This window comes from Sciurus carolinensis, chromosome 1, assembly GCF_902686445.1.
Source record: "Sciurus carolinensis chromosome 1, mSciCar1.2, whole genome shotgun sequence".
Taxonomy (NCBI): domain Eukaryota; kingdom Metazoa; phylum Chordata; class Mammalia; order Rodentia; family Sciuridae; genus Sciurus; species Sciurus carolinensis.
Genome location: NC_062213.1, coordinates 159096809 through 159124654, shown reverse-complemented (window position 1 = coordinate 159124654; position 27846 = coordinate 159096809). Strand labels below are relative to the sequence as shown.

The following is a 27846-nucleotide window of genomic DNA, read 5'->3' as shown; positions in this document are numbered from 1 at the left end:
GCAAAATATTAGATTGAATCATATGAAATCACCATTTGATAGGGAAAAATATGTAGTTCAACCTAATATACTGGTTTCTTATAATAGGATCTTGATAACTGTTAATCATCACTAGTTGTTGTTTGACTGTTTCTCTTATAATATTGCCTCACCATCCTAGGATTGTTGCTGAATGTCCCTTGTCCAAGGGCAACATCTGGTTTGTAGAGGCCTTGACTATTCTTACCCTTAGTTGAAAAGAATAAGCTCAAACTCCTCAAAGTTCTTCCTTGTTTTCCAATAGGCAATTGTCTCCTTGGGCACAGTGCAGAACCCTACAGTTTTCTCTAAGAGAAGAACTTAGTTAGGCCTTGCTCTTAAAGGGCTTATCCCTTACATCCGTCAGAATAATAGAATTTTTTTCCATAACTTTATTGAGGTAAAACTGAAGTACAATAAAATGCACATATTTGAAGTATGCAATTTGATCAGTTTTGACCTATTTGTAACCAATACAATCAATATAAAAAGCGTTTCTATTTTTTTAATTTGAAATCATGCAGACTGTGTTTCCTGCATGATTTCTTACATTAGAAATCAATCACTTTGCGATATAGAGAACCCTACCCCAGTGAGATGTATAGAACTCCACCCCCACATTAGAATTTGTATCTGGAAAATTATACCAGGCAGACAGAAATGCATGGAATAGGGGGTAAGTTATGGGAATTTAAAGCAGGTAGGAAAGCCATCTCATTCAGGAATTAGGGGCTGCTTCTTAGAATAAGGGCCTTTAAGGTGAACCTTTAAAGATTAGGCAGTGGAATGCTGAAGCTGGCCTAAAGTCAACAAGGGTTACCAGATGAATCAAATAGTCTGGGTGGGCTGGGTTGCAGCTCCATAGTAGAGCACATGCTTAGCATTCTTGAAGCCCTGAGTTTAATCCCCACCACCAAACCAAAAACCCAGTCTGGATTATGGGGTAGCTAGTCAGGATTAAGCTTTTGTAGAACAACAATGGGCAATAGCCTTGAACAGTGGAATCACAGAACTGAAGAGTGTAAGAACCCAGAAACCACTCCGGACGTGGGAACTCACATAAGAGAGTTTATTAAGCAAACAGGCAGAGTAAGAGAGAAAATGAGAGGAAGAGAGAGAGAGAGAGAGAGTGAAAGCCAGGAGGAGAGAGCATGAAAGGAGGAGAGAGAGAGAAAATGGCGGGGGAGCTATTCTTAAGCAGTGGAATTCCGAGGGCTAACTGGGACCAATAACGGAGAAGGATACTTGCAGGCTGACTGATGAACCAAGAGCTAGCTAGGATGTTCACAGACTGACAAGCTAGGTTGTAAGTTGGGAGGCAGGGAAATGACTGCAGCGGTAAAGGGCAGGGGAGCAGCTTTATATTTATTAAAGAGACTATGTGCTGTGAATTATGGAATAATTAGTTAAATTTATTAAATTAAAAGATTATTCATCTTTAATTCGTTTAATTCATTAAATTTAAATATGATTCATCTTTCTGTGCTCGGTGCTCATTAAATGTGTGAGAGAGCTGGATGATCACGTGCATGCCCAAGCTGCTCCCTAAGGGAAGCTGCTCTCCAGAGAACTAGCTCTACCCTGCAGGGCTGCTCACCCTTCCCAGAGCTGAGACTCCGGTGCTCTCTCCACCATGCAGTGGTGTTGGCTCTGGTCCGTCTCAGTGGTTCCTCAACACACAACCAAGGAGTTTGCCATGTCTTCAGAAGGTATTCCGTCTCTCTAAAATATCTTTAAGGGGGAAATAGCTTGTTTGTGAATCACATGATGGTTGTTAAGCGTGGATTCCAATTGTGAGAGACGGGAGGCAGGGAAGCATCTGGAATCTATTTCAGAATTCTAGGTGAGAGCCTGTTAAGACTATTTTTTAAGCCTTCTGAAAGAACTTTTAAAAAATATTTACACAGAGCTTTGCAATTTGTAAAACAAAATTTCATCTATCTCATTCACTTTATTTTTGAGTATCTCATCTTTTTCCAAAATGGTATTCAGTTCGTTCATGATCTTATTCAAGCTTATCCCCCAGAATAACCCTATATAAAAGTAGGGCAGAAAGTATTTATCCAAGATTTATAGATGAGACTTTACCTGCTCAGTGAAGTATCACAAAACTAGGAACTGGGAAAGCCGGGACTCATTCTGAAAGGCCCTGTACTCCTTTTTAACTTGCTAAGAGGTCCCTAAAATAATTATTTTAATATTTTGGGTTAAACTTAATGTTTTTAAAATTTATAGGATATATGTATTCATATGATCCTTTTTTAAAGAGTACAATTACTTGGGCCAGATTTCAGTTCAAATCCTGATTCCTCCATATCCTAGCAGTATAACCATAGGGAAATAACTCAACCTTTCTGTGCCTCCATTTCTGCATCTATAAAATGAGGGAAAGTTGTACGAGTTAAAGGAGCTAAGAGCTGTGAAGTACTACGTAGAACATACCAGAGTACGCTGTAATCACTGCTTAAAAGTGAGTTGTTGTTAATGATAATTTTATAATTCTGACTAAAGGAATAAGAGTTAGCCATAAAAGGATTAGCTATTCTGAGTAAAGCATTAAGGTGTAACAAAAAAATTGAAGTGAACATTTTAACCCCCAATGTGTACTTTTCTAATGTATTATTTAGGGTTCTTCAGAGAGACAAAACCAATAGGATATATAGGTACATGAGGGGGGATATCATAGGGGAATTGACCTCCTAATCATGGATACTAAACCCCACAGCAGGCTGTCAGCAAGCAGGAGAGCCAGGGAAGTCAGCTGCATGTCTCAGTCCAAGTCCAAAGGCCTCACAATCCGAGGGGCTGCCGGTCCTAGAGTCCAGAGGCTGAACAACCTAGAGTTCTGATGTCCAAGGACAGAAGATGGTGTCCTGGGTCCAGAAGAGAGAGACTTTGCCTTTCCTCTGCCGTTTTGTTCTATCTGGCCTTCAACTAGTTGGATGGTGCCACACTGAGGGCAGATCTTACTCCCTTGATGCAAAGACCAGTCTTTTCTGGAAACGTAGTCACCATAGTCACAGACTTACCCAGAAGCAATGCTTTACTGGCTTTCTGCATATCCCTTCGTGCAGTCACTTTGATACCTGTCATTTACAGTCCCTGCTAATAAGAGTAGACAGCATTAATTGAATGTGTGTGTGCCAGGCATTGTTCTGATCTTTTCATGCTTTCACATAACCGCCCTATGAAGTTAGCAGAGATGAAGAAACTGAGGCACTGAATCATTAAATAAGTGTCTAGAATTACCTTCACTCTAGACTGGAGACTATACTCTGAACCATGTGGCAGGGCTGCCTCTCAACCAGATACATAATAACAACAAAGTTACACTGACACTCAACTTTGTGATTTTCATTTCTCTTTGTCTTAATCTTCATCTCTTAATGTAAGAGACTGATGCATAAGCTGGTAAAGAGCTGAAGTTTGCCTGTCATACCTTTTACATTAATAATTAAAGCTGCGTATAGATCTTAAACAGATGTTTCATAAAAGGAAGGAAACTAAAATGTTTCAAGAAGCAAACCTGTACCACTACCTTGTTTAACCCACTGCCACACATATTAGCCCTACTTTACTGACAAGAACTGACTCTGTAAGGTGGCATGCCCATTGCTGAGATCCCACAGCTGCTGGGCAGCACAACTAGGCTCAAACCCATTTCTCTTTGCCTCTAAAACCCATCTTCTCTACCCTACGTAGTTTATGTAGGCAGCCTTTCTTAAAATAGAAGAAATACCATTGTGTGATCCATTTATTTAAACAATACGTACTAATCAAGTAACTCTTGTGTGTCAGACATGGTATATGTACTGGGAATTCAGTGGCAAGCAGAACAGTCAGAGCTTCTGATAGGGCTTGAAATGGTGGAAGACAGGTGCTCACACCAGCCTACTGTCTTTAGAAACTACTAGTTATTTCAGAAGGAAGGGGCAAGAAGGAAAGGAACAAACAGTACTACCTTCTTATCTCTATTTTTATATGCTAACCCTGTCTGATTCCATAATTTTTTGCTTTGATGTAAAGCCAATTTGCCTTTTCTTTTATCTTGACCATTCTTCTCCATGCCGCGATAGTTACTAATAGTAAAGAAAGCAACCTGTTACAACAAAATAATTTTAAAATAAGTAACTCAAGTAAAAGTGGGTACAGGACTGAATATGCAATAAAGAGATGAAAAAATGCTCTATAGCTTCACCATTAGAGAAATGCCTATCCAAACTACAGTAAGATACCACTTTATACCCAGTTGGATGGCTGCAATCAAAAAGACAGAAAGTAATAGTGCTGACGTATGTGGAGAAATTGGAGCTCTCTTACATTGCTGGTAGGAATGGAAAGTGGTGCCAGTGGCTTGGAAAACTGTTTGCAGTTCAACATAGTTGCCATATGACCCACTTTCACTCCTAACTATATACTCAAGAGAAATGAAACACACAGAACTTATACATAAATGGTGGCCCCTAGGCTGACAGCAAGGGGAAGCCGTGCAGGACTGTGGGAGGAGGGGCTGCAGTGTGGTGATCAGGCCAGAGCAGAAGCCAGCAGCCTGGACGGGAGTTTCACTGCAGCAGTGGCAATCTGCAAGATGGTGGCAGCAGTGTGTATTCTCATATTTTGTCTTTGCAGAGATCATATACAAGACATGCTTTCTCTTCCTCAAGGAACTGTTTGTGTTTACCAGGAAAGTACTATAAGAGTTGCCTGTGAAAGAATTGGCCTTCTTGCTCCCAACATAGAAAACTGCTTCTGTATGTGTTCTGTAAACTTACCTGTGACTGCAAGTTTAGAGCTATTTAAATGGCAGTAGTTTCACTATCTGGGTCTTCAGAACAAGCAGTATTCAAGAGTTTGGCCAGCAGCCCACTATTACCCTGCTAGAAATGGCCCCAACAGATGTCCCCTGCGTTCTTTCACCATTTTGTAAAACTTGCTCACAGTGATAGACAGTCTGTGTATCAAGTGACACTTGTCATTACACACCTGGTTCATGTACAGCAGCCTCAGTAACATTCCAATTTACTACAATTTTTCAAAACTGTTTGAATTTTCACACTGTCAGTGGTGTCTGTCTTTACAGTTATCTTTCATTGCAAAATATAATTCTGACCCTTAGCGCACGAATAGAAAAATGAACGTATTCCAGTCAACTCAAAGGTGGCATCCAACCTGCAGGCTCTGTGGATATTTTAGAATTTACAGGGTAGCAAGATGCTTGGGGAAGCATGAAGTGTTTCTGGAAATAACCTAAGTGGGCTGTGACATGAAAATTCACACCACAGCTGACAGCACATTTACCGTGTTAGAGTCCCTACCAGCTAGAAACACCAAAATCATAAGAGCATCTTTACCCTCTACCTGATATGCTTGATCCACATACAGTTTTCAAATATACTAATTGAAAGATCAGGGTCATGCATTATAAGTATTACTCTCATCTCTAATGAACTGGGAGTACTTGCCTTCCCAGATGAAAAGGCGTCAGAATCAACTGACGTCTCTCAGCTCTTTAGGACTTGGATCTGCATCAGCCACTCACAAGCTGGTACCTGGTAAAATGTCCAATGCTATCTGTCTACATTTCTTTCTCCAAGTGGAAAAGGATAATGCCCACCTTTTTGTTGTGAGGAGCAAGGATGATTTTATACGTGAAACTCTTAGCACAACACTTGGCATGCAGCGAGCTCGGTAAATGACAGCTAGCACTATACCAAATTGTGACTATCAAAAATTTAGGTGTGCCAGAGCTCTCATTATTCAGTACACGTTTTCCTAGAGGCTATGATGTGTCAAGCTCCACAGATATAAAGATAAATAAGGCATCTTTCCTGTATAGGGGTATACTGTATCCAGTCTCATACAGAGATCATAAACCAGTTGTGAGGACTCCGAATCAGCCCACGGACATGTTTCCCTTGGCCTACACAATATAAGATGTTTGAGCTAAGTTTATAGATAGGAGCTTTTACATTAAAATCCTGGTTTCCATTTTCTACTGGAAATGGACCAGCCTTCCAAGCTGCCCTCAACTATGTACTGCCAGTTGATTTCAGTCCCACTTCTGCCATCTCTTACCCCACCCCTACCCACCGGCCTGCCTTCCCTAACCCATCTCTTGTAGGTAGCCAAGTCTGCATCCCTGGGCTAATGCCCAAGACCACCCTAGGCATGCAGGAGTTTGAGGGTTAGGAGAAAGGTCTTTATACCAAGGGGAGCCTTTGGAGTGGAATTTAATAGGATTTCAATGATGAGATTCGCTTTTTGAAAGGTTTCTGAGTGCCCTGTGAAAAATCATTTAAAAGATATTAAATCTGAAGACAAGGAGAGAGTTAAAAAGCTATTCGAGTCACCAAAATGAAAGTTGATAATGACCCAAACCAGGAACTAGTAGCGAGGGCACAGAAATATGGACAAACTTTCAGTATATGCAGGTGTTAGAATTGATAGGAGTTAACAATTATGTGGGTATCAAGTTTGAAACAGGAGAAAGCAAGAATGATTCTCAGGTATTCAAGGGCGGTTCTTTGATGCCGTTTACTAGAAAAGAAACAGGAGAGGGGAGTGGGAGGTGTTAGCATTAGGGTTAGGGTTAGGTTTAGGGTTAGGTTAGGGTTAGGGTTTAGGTTTAGGGTTAGGGATCAGGAGTGTGGTAAGAATGAAGGAAGGAAGGACTGTATAGAGGGAAAAGAGGGGTGAGAGGGGTGGGGGGGGAGGGAAAAAAAATAACAGAATGAATCAACCAACATCATCCTATGTAAATTTATGATTACAAATGGTATGCCTTGACTCCATGTACAGAGAAACAACATGTATCCCATTTGTTTACGATAATAAAAAATAAATTAAAAAGAAACAGGAGGAAGAAGAGATTTGGGGGGACAGGTGATGAACTCACTCTTGACTGTTTGTAGATGTCTCTGTAATACAGGGAACTATAATTTAATGCCTTCTCGGTAGGTACCAGTCACTCTAGAAGGCACTTTACATATTATCTCATTGATCCTGACAGAAACAGTACTAACAACAGTACAGTCCACCTTTATCAAGCACTCGTTTTTTAAGGAACTGAGCAGAGTGTGTTATCTCCATCTCCCCCATGAGTGAAAACTTTCTTAATATCACCTGCATTTTGCAGATGAGAGACCTAAGCATGCTAGAAGTGAATTTATTAGGCCAAAGGCTAAGAGTCTGTAAATGCCATGGGAAGGACTCAAAGCCTTAAGTGTTAGACTCACTGACTTTCAAAAAATGAAAGGGAGCATAGCCTTGATGCTTTACAAAGAGATAGTTGCTGTTAACCCATAAAGAAGCTGAAGTCTCCTAGGCGTCATGGTGCATGCCTGAAGTCCCAGCAACAAGAGGTTGAGGCAGAAGGATCACAAGTTTGAGGCCAGCCTTAGGGAGACCGGGTCTCAAAAAAAAAAAAAAAAAAAGAAGAAGAGAAGAAGGTGGTCTCGGGATGTAGCTCAGTGGTAGCTGAAGTTTAAGGAAGTCATAACCTAAAGTAGGAGAACCAGGATATGAACCATTCTCAGACTCCAACACCTAAGCTCTCTCTTCTGTCCAAATAATACTAAAGTTATTAGACCCTGTGTCTCTGTGGGGAGAGTGAAAAATAATAACCATATAGCATGCTTCATAAAGCTGTGTCTGTTCAATTTAAAGAATTTCTCTTTGCGTCCTACCTGAATTTTTAGTGTTAAAATGACTCTTCCTATATGGTATTTTTCTAATCATGTCTGATAGTAACTAACATGATTAGAGAAATCACTTTGAAATCACTGATATTTATCCATTTCCTGACTTACAAAGTGGCAAGTTATGAATTATGCTGCAACAATATTAGATTGCTCCAACCTAATATTTCTCTGGTCTTAATTACTTGCTGCCCCTTAAGGAAAAGGTAATTCTGCATCCCCAAAGTTTATTCCAAAGGTTTCTGACCTGTGAAATTGCAGTCTGAGAAGAATCTACTTTGCCTCATGTTGTGTTGCAAGAATTAAAAGTACTTGGAAACAATTCAATGAAAGCAGTCATGGGAGAAGTCAGCGAAAACAGTCTGTAATTTTAAACCTGGATGGACAAGAGGTTGATGTTGTCACAAATTTAGAAAAAAAAAAAAAAAAAAAGGAAAACCAGATTTGTGGGGGTCCATAATGAGTTCAGTTTGGAATTTTGATTTTTAAGGGAATAATATGGCATGTGATTTCTGATGCAGGCTTAATTTATCAATTTTGACTCCTGTGCTTAATTTAAAATATTCCTTTTTTGAAAGTGCCGGCATTCAAGTTTAAAATGTGTTTCTAATACTTCTAGGCTTCTTGTTAGGTTTTACTTCAAGGTTGGAATTCCCAAATGTAATATCCTGTTCATTTTTAAAACAAGGTCCTGAACTGTGTATTTAAAATCCATTTTTACCCCCAATTTGCAGTCCATCAAGAACTGCTGGGTTTCTGGTTTGGCTATTGGGAGCAGATGTCACTATGAATCTTACTTTCTGTTTCAAACCCACTGTGAAAATGGAATCTATATCTAGGGTCTGGAAGTTAGTTCCCCATGAGGAGCAGGAGAATGTGCCTGAATCAGCACAAGCCTCTCTTTTGTGACAGTATGTAAATTGCCAATGGCAGAGTTCAAGTGCATTCGAATATGTGACACTTTTCACAGCTCATCATTCTTTATCTCTTCTGTTTCTGAAAACCACTGGAGATTTGCGTACGGGATAAATTCTGTTTTCCTGGTCATAAAAAATCAGTAGATTCACAGTCAAATTTACTTCCCTCATGAAAGTCACAAGAGAAGAGCTTTGAGCGGGGGTGTAGCTCGGTGGTAGAGCACGTGCCTAGCGTGTGTGAGGCCCTGGGTTCAATCCCCAGCACTGCATAAAAAAGGAAAGAAAAACTTTTGGTATTTTCTTCCATTCTTTTCCCCACTGTGTGACAAATGAAAATAACTTGGAGACATGAGGACAACCAGGAAAGTAACCTCTTGAACTCAGAGACAGCAGAAATACAGGTGCACATCTTTAACAGACTCATGCCTCTGACAACTGCGCACCTTCTCGTCTACTCCCTGTAACTGGAGCTGTGGAGACTTGTTATTCAACTTGAAATTTAGCTTGCCTGGGTGGAATCACTTGCTATCAGATTTTTTTCTAAATTGAGAAAATAATCTTACAGTTGTAGTTCTTAGCACGAAGGCCCCAAAGAAGGGCTGGGGATAAAACTCAGTTGGTAGCGTGCTTGACTTACCTGCACAAGTCCTGGGTCCAATCCCCAGCAACACACACACACACAGTACAAAACTATGACTTCTTCATAGTCTCTAAAAATTAATTTACACTAAGGCCCCAAAATAAGCAAAATGATGTGACACTCAGTGCAGAACTCAGGGTTCTTTTCCCCAAGTGAGGGTCCATCTTCTGAGCCCCAGACCCCTTGGAAGCCAGCGCTGCTCAGGCACTGTCTTATGGCACTCTGCTTTCTGGGGAAGCCTGGTTTATGCACATAATAGTAAGACTTTAGAGTCTAAGGTCTGTCTTGGTTGTGGTGTTTTTCAAAGGGAGCTTCTCTTTCAGCAATGAAGCGAGTTTGTATGGAAGGCCTGCTATGTCTTGGCCATGGTACTAGCCACAGGGCCTATGGGGTGGAGAAGACACAGCACTGGAGATTGATCTACTGTCCCATAGTGTAGATGAGGAAACTGAGGCACAGAGGTGGTCAACTGTTGAGTGTTGCAGCTCGGATTTGCATCCAACTTTAAGTTTTATACACACACTCACACACACACAAACACACACACACATTTTTTTGCATGGGGGCAGTGGATGGAGATGGTACCGAGGACAGAACACTTTACCAATGAGCTCCATCCGCAGCCCTTTTTGTTTTTATTTTGAAGTGAGGTTTTGCTAAATTGATGAGGCTGGCCTATAACTCACAATCCTCCTACCTCAGCCTCCTGAGTCACTGGAATTACAGATGTGTGCCACCCCACTCAGCTGCTAAATAAGTAATTCTTAGCTGGACACAATGGCATGCACCGGTAGTCCCAGCTACTATGAGGTTGGGACAGGAGGATTACTTGAGCCCAGGAGTTTCAAGCCAGCCTGAGCAACATAGCAAGACCCCATCTCAAAAAAATAAATAAATATGTAAGTTAGTAAGTAATTCTTAGTGTTAAGTTTTATTGAAAGGCAAAGAAAAGTGTTGTGCTAATGCAATTTCACCTAATCCAGGTGGTTGGACGAGTTGGAATTAGGATGAGACTGATCCAGGCAAAGGTTTTCTAGTCCATTCCAGGGCTACAAAGTGGCAATCCAAAAGCCAGCAGCAGACATTTGTGTTTGTCGTTTATGTGACCGGCGTGTTTAAAACCTGTTGAATTTGAATTCATTTGGTCTGAGCCCTCCCTCACTAATGTGCTGTCTTACACTCATTTCACCTCATTCACTGCCATTTGCATGCATCTGAGTTTGTTGTCCCAAGTCCCTTCTGGGACAGATGGGCTCCACCCCAGTTTAAGCAGGAATCTCTTCACTGCAAGTGACAGAACTTCAACTTGACCTTACTTAGGCAAAAGGGGAAATTTTTTCCCCACATTTTATTGGTGCATTATAGTTGTACATAATGGCGAGATTTGTTGTTACATATTCATACGTGCACACAATATAACAATATCATTTGACCAGTATCATTCCCCAGTATTTCTGCCTTCCTTCCCCTCTTCATTTCTCTGGTCCCATTTCTCTGGTCTACTAATATTCCTTCAATTTTCATGAGATCCCCCACCATTCTTTTCCTGCAAAAAGGGAAATTTGCTGAAAGGCTACAGGTTGCCTTTCTTCCACCGGACATGGGGTCGGGGGTTCAGGATTGACACAGCCTCAGGGACTGTTGAAATTGGAGATCTGCAAAGGACGTCTTTGCTTTTCTGTCAGTTCCCTTCTACCGCTGACCTGCTTAAGCATGGTGTGAATATGGCTACCAGAAGGCCAGAAGCTGTCTGCCAGAAAGGAGCTGACTCTTCCCTTGGGTCCACTTTGGGTAGGATGGTCTTGTTTGGTTCAGATGTCTACCCTCAGACCAGTTAGAGGAGGCATTTGGGACAAAAGACAACCAACTGTAGGGACTGCCATAGGACCCTTCTGTCATTACCATCTATCACATATATTCTCTGTTACTTTTTATGCCCATCCCTCAGAAATGTCTTCCTTTTTTTATTTTTATTTTGATTTATTTTGGTGATACTAGAAATTGAACCACTGAACTATGTCCCCAGCCCTTTTATTTTTTATCTTGAGACAGGGCCTCACTGCATTGCCCAGATTGACCTTGAACTTGCAGTCCTCCTGCCTCAGCTTCCCAAGTTGCTGATACTGTACCCAACTCAGGGGTTCCTTTTATTGACCAAAATAATTTCCCTGACCCATAAACATCAGCTTTTAAGAGTTCACAATACTGTGCTAAGGGTTTAACATAATGCCAACAGAATATGTATCAGTTTGTTTCATGAAACATGATCTTTCTTTTTTTTTTTTTTTCCTGGTTTCCAGTGTATTTTTTTTAATTTTCTTTTTTTTAATTTTGTTTTAATTAGTTATACATGACAGTAGAATGCATTTTGACACAACATACATAAATGGAGTATAATTTCTCATCTTTCTGGTTATACATAATGTAGAATTACACCAGTCATGTAATATATATGCATATAAGGTAATAATGTCAGATTCATTCTACTATCCTTCCTCCCCATAAACCCCCTCCCCTCCCTTCACTCTCCTCTACCTAATCCAAAGTGGCTCTATTCTTCCCCAGCCCCCTCCCCTTATTGTGAATTAGCATCCACATATCAGAGAAAACATTTGACCTTTGGTTTTGGGGGATTGGCTTATTTCACTTAGCATGATAGTCTCCAGATCCATCCATTTACCATCATAAAGTCATTCTTTGTTATGACTGAGTAATATTCCATAGTGTTTATGTACCACATTTTCTTTATCCATTCATCTGTTGAAGGGCACCTAGGTTGGTTCCATAGTTTAGCTATTGTGAATTGAGCTGCCATAAACATTGATGTGGCTGTGTCACTGTAGTATGCCGATTTTAAGTCCTTTGAGTATAAACCGAGGGGTGGGATAGGTGGGTCAAATGGTGGTTCCATTCCAGGTTTTCTGAGGAATCTCCATACTACTTTCCATAATGGTTGCACCAATCTGCAGTTCCACCAGCAGTGTATCAGGGTCTTTTTTCCCACATCCTTGCCAACATTTATTGTTGCTTGTATTTTTGATAATTGCCATTCTGACTGGACTGAGATGAGCTCTTAGTTTTGATTTGCATTTCTCTATTCGCTGGAGATGTTGAACATTTTCATATATTTGTTGATCAATTGTATTTCTTCTGTGAAGTATCTGTTCAGCTCCTTAGCCTATTTATCAATTGGTTTATTTGATTTTTTTGGTGTTAAGTTTTTTGGTTTTTTTTTTTTTTTTAATATATCCTGGAGATTAATGCTGTATCTGAGGTGCAGATGGGAAAGATTTTTCTCCCATTCTGTAGGCTCTCTCTTCACATTATTGATGTTTCCTTTGCTGAGAAGAAGCTTTTTAGTTTGATACCATCCCATTTATTGATTCTTGATTTAATTGAAAGCATTCCCCCTAAAAACTGGAACACCACTTCTATTCAACACAGTTCTTAAAACTCTCGCCAGAGTAATCAGACGGGAGAAAGAAATTAAAGGGATATGAATAAGAAAATAGGAAAAGAACTCCAACTATCCTATTTGCTGATGACATGATTCTATATATAGAGGATCCAAAAAACTTCCACCAGAAAACTTCTAGAACTAATAAATGAATTCAGCAAAGTAGCAGGATATAAATCAACACTCATAAATCAAACACATTTCTATACATCAGTGATGAATCTAATGAAAGAGAAATTAGGAAAATTATCCCATTCACAATAGCCTCAAAAAAAAAAAAAATACTTGGGAATCAAATCAACAAAAGAGGTGAAAGACCTCTACTATGAAAACTGCAGAACACTAAAGAAAGAAATTGAAGAAGACCTTAGAAGATGGGAAGACCTTCCATGCTCTCGGATAGGCAGAATTAACATTGTCAAAATGGCCATCCTACCAAAAGCATTATATAGATTTAATGCAATTCCTATTAAAATCCCAATGACATTCTTCATAAAACTAGAAAAAAACTATCATGAAAATTCATTTGGAAAAGTAAGAGATCCAGAATAGCCAAAGCAATCCTTAGCAAGAAAAGTGAAGCTGGAGGCATCACAAGACCAGACCTTAAACTGTACTACAGAGCAATAGTAACAAAAACAGCATGGTGTTGACACCAAAACAGACACATAGACCAGCGGTACAGAATAGAAGACACGGAGACAAACCCCCATAAATACAGTTACCTCATACTAGACAGGCACGAAAAATATTCAACAAATGCAGCACCATTTGTTGAATAGGCTATCTTTTCTACAGTGAATATTTCCCTGCACAGGAAATTGGAAATCCACATGTAACAAAATGAAATTAAACCCCCGCTTGAAACTCAACTCAAAGTAGATCAAAGACTAGGTGATAGAACAGAGACCCTGAGCCTACTAGAAGATAAAGTAGGCCCAAATCTTCACCATGTCAGCCTAGGATCTGACTTCCTTAACAAGACTCCTAAAGCACAAGAAGTAAAATCAAGAATAAATGGGATGGATTCAAACAATATGATCTTTCAATATACTTCCTCAGTCTTCTTATTAAGGGACTCTCTGTGCAAAGTCAACATGTTAGAATGTTCCCAGACTCAGGTTTAAAAGCACTTTGGTTGGTAATATTAAGTACTGACTTAATAATCTCCCACAGCTGGGGATGTAGCTCAGTTGGTAGAGTTCTTGCCTCACATGCACAAGGACCTGGGTTCAATCCCCAGCACCACCAAAAATAATAATAATAATCTTTCACAGTTGGGAGATTAGCAAATCCTAAATTGATGTTTAAACACAAAAGAAAGTGACCCACGGTCACTACGGTGGCCATGGTTTTTCTTCCCCCATCCAAGTTCAAAACAGGCAGGCATGACTTGTTCTGATGCAGTGTTGAACCTAATCATGGAACTGCTGCCTGAGAGCCTCCTTGTGGTGTTGGAGGTCAGCAGTGCTTTCCCTTCCCCTTGCTGTTTGCTCTTGGTTGGGAGCAAGGTGTGTCTCCATCAAGTTCTGACTTAGCAAGTAATTAGCTTCTCTGTGCCTCAGTTGCCTCTACTCTAAAAAGAAATGATAATAGTACCCTGTCATGTTCATCAGTAGATATGTAATGACCCTAGCTCAGAATCAGGCACATAGTCAGTGCTTAGTAGGAATCAGCTGTCACCACCATTGTCCTCAGTACTACTGGCCCCTTCCCTGGGTTCAGAGGTCTGAGGGTAGCCAGCATGAGAAGTAAGATGTTGCATTGGCCCAAACTTTGTGCTCCATTTTCAGAATATAGTATTTAGCCTTAGCGGGATCCATTTTAATTATAGCCCTTTTCCGCCCCACTTTTAAAAATAGCTAATCGTGTTGATTGTACCTCCAAGCTCCTCCAGTCGGGTGGAGGGCAGTGCTGCATTAGTGACACAGCCCGCTTGCTAGCGGATTCCTGTAGCCCGCACCCTTCTGGCAGGAGTAAATGCCTGGCCCACCACTTTCAAGCACGGGTTTGATTTCCTGCAGCACCTGGGCACCTGGGTATTTCTAACACCTTTTCAGAAGTTCAGTTCCTCACTTACTGCTTCTACATTTTTGTAGGAGACTCTTACCATTGCTCCCTCTGTTTGATCCACACCAGAAGGAAAAATACCAATGGTTTCTATTTATAGGGAAGTTTGAAATTTTTACTCTAAAAAATTACCTATTAGCTTGGTTAACCTTTCCATGTCTTTTTTCTCTGTTCTTAACTATGATCCTTTATAAAGTAGAGGCCAGAGTTACATTCACTGTTAATCCTTCCTTTCCTGTCTGGCTCCAAAATCTACCTGAGGAAGCAAAGTTGATCATAATGTGCACGGGAGACATACATAAAAGGATACACTATTTATAGGGTTGCTTAAATAGTGATAAAATGATCATGGAGGGCTACCTCCCAAGGGCTCAGGGAAGAATTATAGGATGTGGTAACTTTTAAGTTCATTTTATGTCTTATGATCTATTCAGGACAAAGTTTTAGTGTTGGGGGGGGAGACATGGTTTCTAAGGGGGAAATAAAAGAGAATCTAGATGAGTGAGACGAGTCCAGTCCTATAAAATAAGCAGGTATTAAGCAGCTAAGGGTAGTCACAGCCATCCGGGGACCTAGGTTGCAGTCTCAGGATTCTGTGCTGGGGTTAAATTTCTCAGGATGTAAACCAATAGAGAACTAATGAGGCAGGATGGGTTGTTACCTGATCTCCTAATGAGCAGCATATGGACAATGAGCATGACCCAGTTGTTACCTATGTGTTCTTACAAATCTGGTGGGAGCCTGTTGAGGAAGGGGTGTGTGAATAAGCCAGAAAAGAAAGCCAGTTGGGGAGTGTTATTCCAGCATTCCCCAAAGGAGGAAGTGTCCTCTCCAGGTCATTGTTCTGACCGATCCACCCCACAGTTAGGAACGTAGCTCAGTTCCATTGATATGAGCATCATTTGATGCTCGTCATCGAATTCTGATACTTGCCAAATGCTCTGCCAAGTACTTTCATATATTGCTTCATTTAATCCTTTTAATATCCTTTGTAGTATGACTACTGTTTTTTTTTTTTTTTTCAATTTTGTAGATGAGGAAATTGAGGCTTAAAGAGGTCAAATAATTGCTCAGCTTTGCAGAACTCTTTTTTTTTTTTTTTTTTTTTTGTGCTGGGGATCGAACCCAGGGCCTTGTGCTCACAAGGCAAGCACCTCTACCGACTGAGCTATCTCCCCCAGCCCTGCAGAACTCTTAAGTTAAGGAATTCCATTATCCAAGTCCCTTCTCATTTCCAGATCAGCTTACCTGACCACCTTCTGGGTGCTGGACCCCCAGCCAGTGATCTCTCAGATTTTCCAAGCACCTGAGTAAACCAATCCTTTCTCTTGTCCAAATCAATGTCTCTCCATGTTCCCTTCCTCTGTCCCAGCCCAGCTGCAAAAGTTCACACCTTAAATTAAGTAATCAGATGCTTTCCCCTCTAAATTTGCCTATAATAAAAGGGTAGAATATGATGGGAGGCAGACATTAACGTTCTGACCAATTTATCAGTGTCATTTATTTCAATTAATAAGCTGTCCTTTGGCTATGCATTGGTTTCTGACATGTCTTGGTAGTTGCTTCTGTTAAATGATACCTAACTGCCAAAGTTGGAAAGTACAAACTGAGCCCTACGATGTCACTAACTGATTGTATCTTTCACAATTCAGGATGACCTGTCCCAGGTGATTGATCAATGCATGGTGGCAGACCATCAAAAGACACTGGAGTACCCAACTGACAATGTATGTAACTTGAACTTAGGTTTTGCTCTACTGGGGTGGTGTGCATTATAACTCTGCTCTAGAAGAAGTGGAGGTGATTGCTATAAGATCAATCCTAACTTTTGACAAATAAATAAAATAAAATTTCCATATTCCTATATTTCACTATTTTTATGTTTCAGAAACTATAGGTAACTAGAGCTCACAAGGAATAAAGATATTTCAAACACTACCAAAGAAAATCCCTTTGAAAATTCTTTAAGATTCTATGCTAAAAACCTAAAATTTAAAAAAAAATAGATGTAGTTAGGCTCAGGGGGACATAGCTCTGCATGCATAAAAATCCAACCAATCAACAGATGTAGAAAGAACCTGAAAAATAATCAAATTAAGTTTAAGTGAAAACTCATAAGCCATTTTTCTTTATTTAAAGCCAGATTTTGTGTTATACGATGTGTTTACAAATACTGTTAACGTTGTTAACATTTATATACTACTATCTCTAGTCTTGTATCAAACATCTCTAAAATCTTATAACCATCGAATTTTTGAGCTGAGGTGAATCCTAACATTATCTGATCTTTCTTCTCCTTTCCTAAAAGTGTTCACTGAAATGTCTAAAGTATTCTCCTCTGGGAAAATAATAAGCCTTTTCTGTGACTGCAGAAGAGAAACGATCAGAGATCAGTGGGTGGCATCTGCAGTGAGGCCAGGTTAGCTCATTATAAAGATCTTCCCAACTGTTCAAGCTGCTCCAAATGGCATGAACTTCTTCATGGAAATGGAGTTTTCCATCCCTGAAGGTTTTCAATGAGAAGCTCCTGATAGCTTATTAATATGTTATAAGAGGACCAAAGAAAAAAAAGGATTGATAGGGTTGGGGGTGTGGCCCTGAGTTCCATTTCCACCCAGCACCGAAGAAAAAAAAAATAGCTATTCTAAAGTGGGTTCCTAGGTTATTCCTAGCATAGTAACAGGTTTATTTATTATCCCTACCTTCATAACCTTGCAAGATACCCATGTATCACTATCAGTTTACAGATGAGGAGTTTAAGTGACTTGTCCGAGGTCATAAAGTTAATCAGTGGTAGCAAACTTAGCAATTCATGTCTTCTTTTAAGTAGTGATCTTTTTTCCTATCATGGGAACCTGAAAAAGTTGAACACTTTCCCTCAGAAAATACTAATAAGTGTAATTTTGATACAACCACAGAGCTTTTACAGCTCCAAGAATTCCTCTGTGGACCTCTTAAAGTTCCGAGTTAAGAATCCATGATTTTTTTTTAGGGACAGTAGCGCACGTCTACAATCCCAGCTACTCAGCAGACTTGAGGCAGGAGGATCACAAGTTCTGGTGCAACCTGGGCAGCTTAGCAAGACCCTGTCCCAAAATAAAAAAAAAAAAGAACTGAAGATATAGTGTGGGGGACTCTCTGCCACGTCCCGTGTGGATGAGAAAAGGGTTAACTGCTGGAGGATGATGTTGGCTGTTTTTCAATCTATTACCCAAAAACTTATCTACTCAATAAACACACAAGAGTCAATACTCTTTTTAAATGAGGGGGCGTGACAGTTCTGGCCTCTAACAACAACAATTCACCCAACTGTCTTTTATTTATAATACACAGGTAAGGGCTGTTCACTGAAATGTCTAAAGTATTCTCCTCTGGGAAAATAATAAGCCTTTTTTGTGACTACAGAAGAGTTCAGTTGGTAGAGCGCTTGCCTTGCAGGCACAAGGCCCTGGGTTCAATCCCCAGCACCGCAAAAAAAAAAAAAAAAAAACAGGTAAAGGGGGCAAGATTGGGAGGAGCTTCTTCTATGATGGACAGGATAGGGTGGAGTTAGGGGGAGCCATTCTCTTAGGGGGAATATTCCAAAAGGAGACAAGGAACCACTCCCATGCAGCGCCACATGCTTCCCGGCAGTTCCTAGAAGCCAGGCATCTGTGTCCTATGGCTCAACCTGGTCTGATTCTGCTAAATAAGGATGGCTTCTCACAATATAGCTCAATGTTAGAGTGACCCTGGGTTCAATCTGTATTACCAAAAAGGGGAAAAAAAATCACTGTATAACTCTAAGCAAAAGTCTGAATTTGTAAAAAGAGAGAAAGGAAGAGAGAGAAACACTCTCCCTGGGCTCGACAACTTCAATGCTATTTATTTGGTGTGGAATGGAGGGAGGGGTCCAGATCTGTAATTTTTTAACTTCCTAGGTATTCCTATTGTGAAACAGGGTTGAGAATCACTAGTTTAATGGTTTGGATGACCTGCAAGTCCACTCCAACTCTTATAATCTATTATAGTCATACATGGCAGCAAATCCATTCTCTCCTCCCCTCCATACTTAGTAGTTTGATTTTGTGCTAGTGAATGAGCCACAGGAGACCAAGTTCACCTATCATGAGGCTTACAAGCAGTTGTTCTGCCTCAACACGTATACTTAGATGCTTCACTGGATCTCCATAGATTATTTCCTTATTTTTATTGTTTTTGGGTTTTTTTTTTTTTTTTTTTTTTTTTTTTTTTTTTTTTTTTTTTTTTTGCAGTGCTTGGCATTAACCCAGGGCCCTGCAAATACTAGGCAAGTGCTACATCCTTAGCTCCTATTTTCTTTTTTTTTTAATTGGATTCAATTCTACACTATTTATTGGTCGTTTATTAAATACCAGATGCTACATGGAACTGGGCTACAGGGATGAGCTACAATCATTCCCTGCTTTTATAAAAGTCCTAATCTAGTACTGTTCACTTTGTGCTTTCCCATTATAAAATTCACATGGTTTTTTAGGGGGAAAAAATCTGTAACTTGCCTTTAGCTTTGTTGGGAATGTATGTTCTTTCTTGAGACCATACAAAATGAAAGCAGACATAACGTACTATATGAGTTAAAATATAGACTCAATTGCTGCAAGAAGTTTCTATTTCACAAGGCAGTCTGAGTATAATCAGTTTGAGCACAATATAGTGTCTCCACAGTGTCCTGGAGCCTCTTATCTGATATCCATTCTTACTGGATCACCTCCCTCTAATCATGACATCTATTTTCTGATCTAATATGGCTGCTCCATTTATTACCAGTACAGCCACATTTCAGCCAGGTTGGAGGGAAAGGCAGGATCTTTCTCTTAAGAGAATGACCTGGAAACTACATGCTTACTTCTGTTTCTAGCCCACTGACCAAGACTTCTGGGCACACCTGCCTTCAAGGAGGCTGGTAGATGTGGTCCTCTGTGCAGTTGGCTATCTCAGCTATTTCAGTGCTCAGTTTTGTGGTAATAACACCTTCATTGTCTTTTTTTCCACTTTTCTCTCTTTAAAATCACTGCTCAATATGTAACTGAATAAGTCTTTTTAAATAAATATATACAGTATTATATACTGTATATATATATATACAGTATATATATATATATACACAGTATATATATATATATACTGTGTGTATATATTTGGTGTGGAATGGAGGGAGGGGTCCAGATCTGTAATTTTTTAACTTCCTAGGTATTCCTATTGTGAAACAGGGTTGAGAATCACTAGTTTAATTGGTTTGGATGACCTGCAAAGTCCACTCCAACTCTTATAATCTATTATAGTAATACATGGCAGCAAATCCATTCTCTGTATATATATTATACTGCATATATACAGTATTAATGGATGATGAGAGAACAACTGCAAAGAACTAACCCCCATAGAATCATGGCCTAGCCACTCTTTGATAAATGCTTTAAACTTGTAGCATTCTTCACATACTGACTTTCAGTGTACCTCTTGCTCAAATTAGTGGTGTGATTTCAGGGTTGTCACTTGACATTTGTGTCTTGATTTATCAAAACAAAATATTATTGACTGACTCTCAGGGGTGCTCATGGATTGATGGAGTTCACAGATGTATGAGTGTTTTGAACACTAGAAGGCAATACAGATAGGCAGTGGGTGGGACTGTCCTAGGGTTGTGTATTGCATGATCCCCTGTGTTGAGAAACAGCCTTCCATAACAAAATCTGAAGTGTTATGGTTCTGGAGCAATTACCTTGGTCCTATTTCTAGACTCCAAGGTCAGCCTGGTACTTCACTGCGTCACCAGAATCCTCCAGCTGGGGATGGTTCCCTGACTAACTACAGGTCAGAGGCAGGTCAGGTCACTGCCTATATTTCTAACTGCCTGTTAAGCAAGCATGGAGTCCTTTTGTCTTTTCTTAGTGTTTTTTTAATATTCACATTCATTGGGGTATCATCAGCAAAAGTCCAGAATTACAAGTTTAGTTTCCAGAGTTCACACAGAAGTCCCTGTACCTTCACTGAATTACACATTAACTTTTGACCCTGAGTTTCCCTTGCTTGCTCATTCATTCATTCATCCATTAAACATTATTGAATCCCTGCTATTTTCCAGGAACTGGGTATCAAGGGTGAATAAGGTACAGTTCTTTTAGATGAATTAAATGTAATTGATGTACCTGGCATTTAGTAGGCTTTCACTGGATGTTTCTTTCCCCTTCCTTCCCCTGATGTTGCTTATTAACCTACCTAATGCATCTTTGATTATTGTTAGTATATCCTGCAGAGAAAGACAGTGTTGTGTGCTCAGAACATCTGCAGCATAGATTGTTTTTCAGTGAGCTCAGCACTGATATGTGGACTTGATGTTGATTTTCTTCAACCAGCTTCATATACAGATCACAATGATAGAGTACCTTCAGCTTTCTTCCTTCCTTTCTTCATTTCTCAAAGCATCTTAGATGTAAAGGAAGCATGAGGCAAAAATCAACCTAAGTTCCCCTTGCCACTCCCCAACCCTGTGGCCTCAAAAGACAGTATTGGAATGCACCATTATTTTGGAAACAATACAGCAAGTTTCAAAGTCTTCTCATGTTACCACTCCTGTCCTTGATGTTCATATTAATTTTCCGTCCTTTCATAGGCTGCCAACCAGATGAAACAGCAAAATATTCAACAAAAGCCTCCTTCAGTTCACAAGGAAATACCGTTAGCGCCAACTCCATCATACCATTCAGCGGATGCCAACTTCACAGGCTATGGTATGATCATGACCCTGAGCAGCACTGACTCATGAAACCTTAGAGAAGGAAGGGATTATGGGATCATGGTGTCCTAAAAGAGAACCGAACCAGAGGCAGGGACCTTGACTCTGCACACCCCCTCCATTCCTCAGCTTTGGAACTTGGATAGATCACTACACTTCCTACACCCTTTTCCCCATCTCTGCCATTAGTGTTGCTTACTGCTGATGGAATTAAAAGGACTGGAACAAAAAGGCCCTCAGCAAATGCTGTTTGTTGGTTTTGGTTTGGGCTTTGGTGGTGGTGATCACCCAGAACTTTGTGCATGCGAGGAACATACTCTACCACTGAGCCACATCCCCAGCTCAGTAAGTGTTGTTTGAGTCTGGCCTGGTAGATTATTCTCAAGTCACCCCAAAAGATTATGTTTAGGTCATAATTAATATCTTTAAAAATCGCATTGAACCTAATTTTTGGCACTACATGTTGATGTAAAGTATTTTCAGTGTTTAAAGAAATTGGTAGGTACTTTCTTTAATTCCCTGGCTTGAATTATGCTGACTGAGGGTTTACATAGAACTTTGAAATAAACAACAGGTATTTGCACTTTGCTTTTATGCAGTATAATCAATTTTTAAAATGGACTCTTTAAAACACCACACTCATCATTGGCAATGCATAACCCTGTGTTAATTTAGCAGGCTTGATACCTTTCTGGTATTGTCTTTTAATGTGTGTGTGTATGTAGTACTGGAAATTGAACCAAAGGCACTCATACATGCTCAATAAGCACTCTACTACTGAACTACATACCCAACCCTTTAAAAAAAATAATAATAATTTTGAAACAGGGTCTTGCTAAGTTGCCCAGACCTGCCTCGAACTTGCCATCCTCCTGCCTCAGCCTCCTGAGCAGTTGGGATTACAGGTGTGCACCATCCTACTCAGCTTGTCTTTAGTACAAATATTAATTTTTTGATTAAAAAAGTTTAGCAAGTATATTTTATCTTAAAGCACTGTGTGTATAGTAAAGTACTTGATGAACATGGTCAAGAAAACTATGGCCTATGAGGCAAACGTAGCCTACTACCTATTCCTGTTTAGTTTATGGACCTTAAAATGGTTTTTACATTTTTATTTTTTCATGATTTTTAAATATTTTTTGTTTTCACATCTTTAAAGGTTGAAAAAAGCTTATTTCATGAAAATATGAAATTCAAATGTTAATGTCCCCAAAGAGTTTGAGACTCTCATTTATTTATACAAATATGTAAACAGTGTGCTGTTTTCACACTATAATGTTAGAATTAAGTAGTTGCAACTGAGACTATATGACCAGCAGTCTGCAAAATATGTATGTCTGGCCTTTGACCGAGAAGAATTGCTGACTGTGTGTGTAGGCAGTTGAATTTTGGTAATATATATCAGTATTTATACCAAATAACAGAAATTTATGACTCCACATTTAATTTGTGGGAATTTTATTCATTTTCTCATCCACTTACCAAACATTTAATGAAGACTTGATATGAGCCAGCTTTGGACTGAATTCTATTAAAAAAAATTGAAAGACTGACTCAGAACTTGCTAGGGTAAGGAAGAAGCAGGCAGGGAAAGAAATGCCATCTCTGTATCTGTATTCTCTCCTCATTCAGGAGAGTAAGCTGGTCATTTACAAAAGCAGTGTAAACTTTTTAAAGCATCCATGAAGTTGTTGCCAATATTGTACATCATTTTTATTGTGAATTAACAGAAGTGCAATGTGAACTATATAAGCTGCACAAAGATCTAGAAACAGATTAGGTTTAATATTCTTCTAATAGGGCACTTTTTATGGATGCTGAGGTTATATCACTAAATTTCTTGCTTTTAACGGGAGGTCATTAGATTAATAAATTCCATGTGGACAGGACAGCCTATGTAAAGAACAAGTAGTTAATATTTTTGGCTCATAGGCCAGGTGTTCTCTGTTACAGCTACTCAACTGCCCTTGTAGTGTGGCAGCAGCTACAGGCTAGGCATATGTGGGTGAGCAGGCTATCCTCTGATACAGGTTTATTTTGGACACCAAAATTTGGGTTTCATATACCTTTTACATGGATGGAATATTATATTTCTTTTGATTTTTTTTTTTTTTTTTTTTTTTTTGCATTTTGAAAATGTAAAAATCATTCTTGGTCAAAAGGCTGTATTCTGCACTCCCCTGCTTATTACATAATCTAATAAGGTATTGTGGATTTCATCTTGGTCTTCTTGGTTTCTGTGCACTAACTACAGCTCACCAGCAGATGGGGCCCTCCATTCTCAGCCCTTTGAATTACATCATGATGATCAGTCTTACTATTAACAGAAAAGTTGACATTCTCTAGAAACTTCTATTAAGAGTCTCTTGAAACTAATAATTTGAATGTTTTGATTTTCGCTGTGTGTGTGTATGTGCAAATGTGTGTATGTACTGGGGACTGAACTCAGGGATGCTCTACTACTGAGCTACACCCTAGTTCTTTTTTTTTTTTTTTTTTCCCTATTTGAGACAGTGTCTTGTTAAGTTGCCCAGGCTGGCCTTGAGCTCATGATCCTCCTGTCTCAGCCTGAGTCACTAGGATTACAGGTGTGTGCCACCATCTCTGGACGAATGCTTTGATTTTTTAATGGGTTAGGTTTAGTTGTCTAGAAAATGCACATATATAGAAATGGATTAAGGGGTGTTATACCAGTAATCTTTTTTTTCAGTTTTTTGAAAAATCCATTCTAAAACAATGATTTTTTTTTTTTTAAACTGGGGATTTAACTCGGGGAAGCTTAACTACTGATCCACATCCCCAGCCCTGTTTTCATTTTGAGAGGATTTCACTAAGTGTTTAAGGCCTTACTGATTTGCTGAGGCTGGCTTTAAACTTGGCAATTTTCCTGCCTCAGCCTCCCACATGCTGGGATTACAGGTGTGCCTATTGTACCTGACACTAAAACAATGATTTTTTAAAAAATAATATTTATAGATCAATAATAACTCTTTTTTAAAAGATTTTCACTTATGGACCCAGCAAGTAATTCTTGAGGGTTTTGTTTATAATACTTTTTTTTTTTTTTTTTTTTTTTTTTTTTACTATTATATATACAGGTTAAGTATCCCTTACCTAAATGCTTAGGACTAGAAGTACTTCAGATTTTGGAAATTTCCAGATTTTAAAATATTTGCACATACATAATAGATATCTTGGGGTGAGACCAAGTCTAAACACAAATTCATTTATATTTCATATAGACCTTATATATGTAGCTGGAAAATAGCTTTATACAGTATTTTTAGGGTACCTGCATTTTAACTGGATTATTACCCATCCTATGAAGACAGGTATGGAATTTTCTTTTCCTTTTTTTTTTTTTGGCAATGCTGGGGTGATCCATGGCCCCATGCATGCCAGATGGAGTTTTCCACTTGGGCCAGCATCCTGTCGATGCTCAGAAATTTTTGGAGTTCAGATTTTGGGATGTTCAACCTGTAATATATTTGAAGGTAATTTTAATTGTTATGTTCAGTTACAAAATACTTATTGATTAAATCATCCCTACATTTTAATTCATATATTGTGTCTAATTGAAAGTATTTAAGCACTTTTTGTATTTTATAACTCAGAATCTTCTATCATACCAACCTTTTTTCTCATAACATATGACTTTATGTACCTAATTAGCTTAATCATCTTAAATTTTTCCATGTTGGTTCTCATGATGTGTGAGGGTTTCTTTTTGTTGTTGGTTTTGGTTTTGTTTTTTGGTTTTTTGTTCTGTTTTTTTTTGCAGTGCCGGGAATTGAACCAGGGCCTTGTGCTTGCAGGCAAGCACTCTACCAACTAAGCTATATCCCCAGCCCCCCATGATGTGTTTTGAGGTTTAAACAATTTCAAGCAGATCTAAAATTGATGGGTTGCAGGGGTGATATTGTTATAATCTCAAAAATACCATAGGGTGAAGAAGACCAGAGGGGAGTCTCTGGTCTGCATCAAGGGGGCTGAGGATGTAGTTCAGTGGTGAAGTGCTTGCCTGGCATGAGTGAGGCCCTGGTACAATCCCAGGACCACAAAGAAAAAAAAAAAAAAGTCATAGGAATGTCACGTTTCATCCCTGGGTGAATGGACTGAAATGACCCAGCTTTTTCTTCATGGGTCTTGGCAGGAGGAGAGTGAAATGGTAAACACATGCAAACTCCGCTTTGCAAGTAATGGAGCACGCAGGCTGAACCTCCTCTAATCACTGTGTTCCTTTCCTCCCCAGGTAACTTCCAGGCTCCTCTGTCAGTGGATCCTGCAACGTGTCCCATTGTTCCCGGCCAGGAAATGATTATAGAAATATCCAAGGGACGCTCAGGGCTTGGTCTCAGCATTGTGGGAGGAAAAGACACACCCTTGGTAAGTTTCTCTGTAAAATATATCTGTGATCCCAAAATTAGCTGTTAGGGCTCTTATGGCCCTGGGACACTTCTGTGGAAAACTTGGCATTTAACAGTATGGAAAAAGACGTACATCCATATAATTGCCAGCTTTAAAGTTTTTCTTTTTCCTTTTTTTTAGTTGTAGATGGACACAAAACCTTTATTTATTTTTATGTGGTGCTGAGGATCAAACCCAATACCTCACACATGCTATGCAACTCCAGCCCCTCGTTTTTCTTTGTAATTTTCTCCAGGATTTTGTCCATCTAGAATGTTGAGTTTTTTTAATAAAGACTTATTAGACCAATAAGAGCACAGCATTTAAAAGTACTAAAACAGTATTTAGGGTAGTGCTTGTCACATAGTAAGTGTTCAGTAAATAGGAACTATTATTATCATCCTCCACTCATCATTCTTATTTAACAAAATGACAGATCAAAAGTAAACAAGCTGGGCACAATGGTGCATGCCTATAATCCTAGTGCCTCAGGAGACTGATATCTCCTAATGGAGGATTGCAAGTTCAAGGCCAGCCTTAGCAACTTAGTAAGACCCTAAGTAACTGAGAGCAACTCTGTCTCAAAATAAAAAATTAAAGGCTGGGGATGTAGTTCAGTGGTAAAACCACCTTTGAGTTTAAAAAAAAAAAAAAGGTAACTATCAGGGGCTGCAGTTGTAGCTCCATGGCAAATTATTTGCCTAGCATGCACAGGTTCCCAGGTTCATCCCCAGCACCAATAAATAAATAAATATCAATTATTCAGCAAAAGAAATTAGTTTATTTTATTAGGACCATGTTCATGTCTATTAATTTTATTGTTAGCTTTTACTAGGATGAATGACTTTTTTGTTGTTGTTGTTCAGTATCTTTTGTTTGTCATTATTCAGTAATGCCATTGAAATATAAAACTTTCCCTGATTTTTTTTTAATTTGCTCAAAATGTGATTAATCAATACATATGTATTAGACTTGGGTAATGCAAGCATATTAAACAAAGTTAGAATGGCACAAAAGGCTGTAAATGAAGAACAAATCTCCCTCCAACTCTTTGGTTCTATCCAGCCTGCTCTTCACCACTCACCTACCTAACCTCTGGAACAGGGCCTCTCCCTCAGAGAATCCCTTTTTATGAACATGAAGTCCTTTGCCCATTTCTCTAGTAAGGAATGAAGTTCATGGGTCCTCTTTACAGATAAAACAAATGTAAGATCCACAAGCTATTTTTTTTGCATTTTGGGCAGGAGTAAGTTTCTGTTAGTACCTTTGGGTGGTGGGGAGAGTCTCTTGTTCTTCTGTAATAAATACTAATCTCCTAAAGCAGCAGAAGATCACAAGAACCGCAGGTGCTGCGGAAACCTGACTGACTCTTAGCGCCTCTTCCCTGCTGGCCTGACCTAGAGAATCCTGGCACGAGGCCACCCTCCCTGTGAACCACCCCATCTGAACCTGAAAGTGCTTCGAAGTTGGTGCTTATTGACTGAGGATTTTCTCTCCTTCAACTAGATTAAAATATTATTAAAAAAATTTTCTCTGTACAGGTGTAGTGGCACACACCTAGAGTCCCAAGTGCTTGGGAGGCTAAGGCAGGAGGATCACACTGGAGCTCCAAGTTCAAGATCAACTGAGCAACATAGACCCTCTCTCAAAGAAAAAAAAAAAAAAATCTTTTCTGTGTAGTTGAGAACCACTTGTGTCCTCGATTCTCCCTCTGTCAGTTCAGGGGAAACTTCTTGTGTGCTACGGTGTTCCGCTGGATGGAACTGGGAACAAGTGGAACTGCAACCAATGTAGCGCCCAATCTCTGTTTGTGAGCCTTTGCCTCCCTAAGGCCTCAAACTTCTCTCAATTTATTATTGTCTTTTATCTCTCCAGCTTTTGCCATT

The 27846-nt window shown here is 39.5% G+C and overlaps 1 protein-coding gene and 1 non-coding gene across 2 annotated transcripts in view; both read left to right on the top strand.

The window, feature by feature from the left end:
* Window positions 1-27846, top strand: part of Patj (PATJ crumbs cell polarity complex component) — a 357561-nt gene that overhangs the window by 267641 nt on the left and 62074 nt on the right. Inside the window, 2 exon segments of the mRNA XM_047564312.1 lie at window positions 21431-21548; window positions 25806-25939. Coding sequence (XP_047420268.1) covers window positions 21431-21548; window positions 25806-25939 — 252 coding nt within the window.
* Window positions 13908-13980, top strand: Trnav-cac (transfer RNA valine (anticodon CAC)). The gene has a single exon. It is a non-coding gene; the product is annotated as a tRNA-Val (tRNA).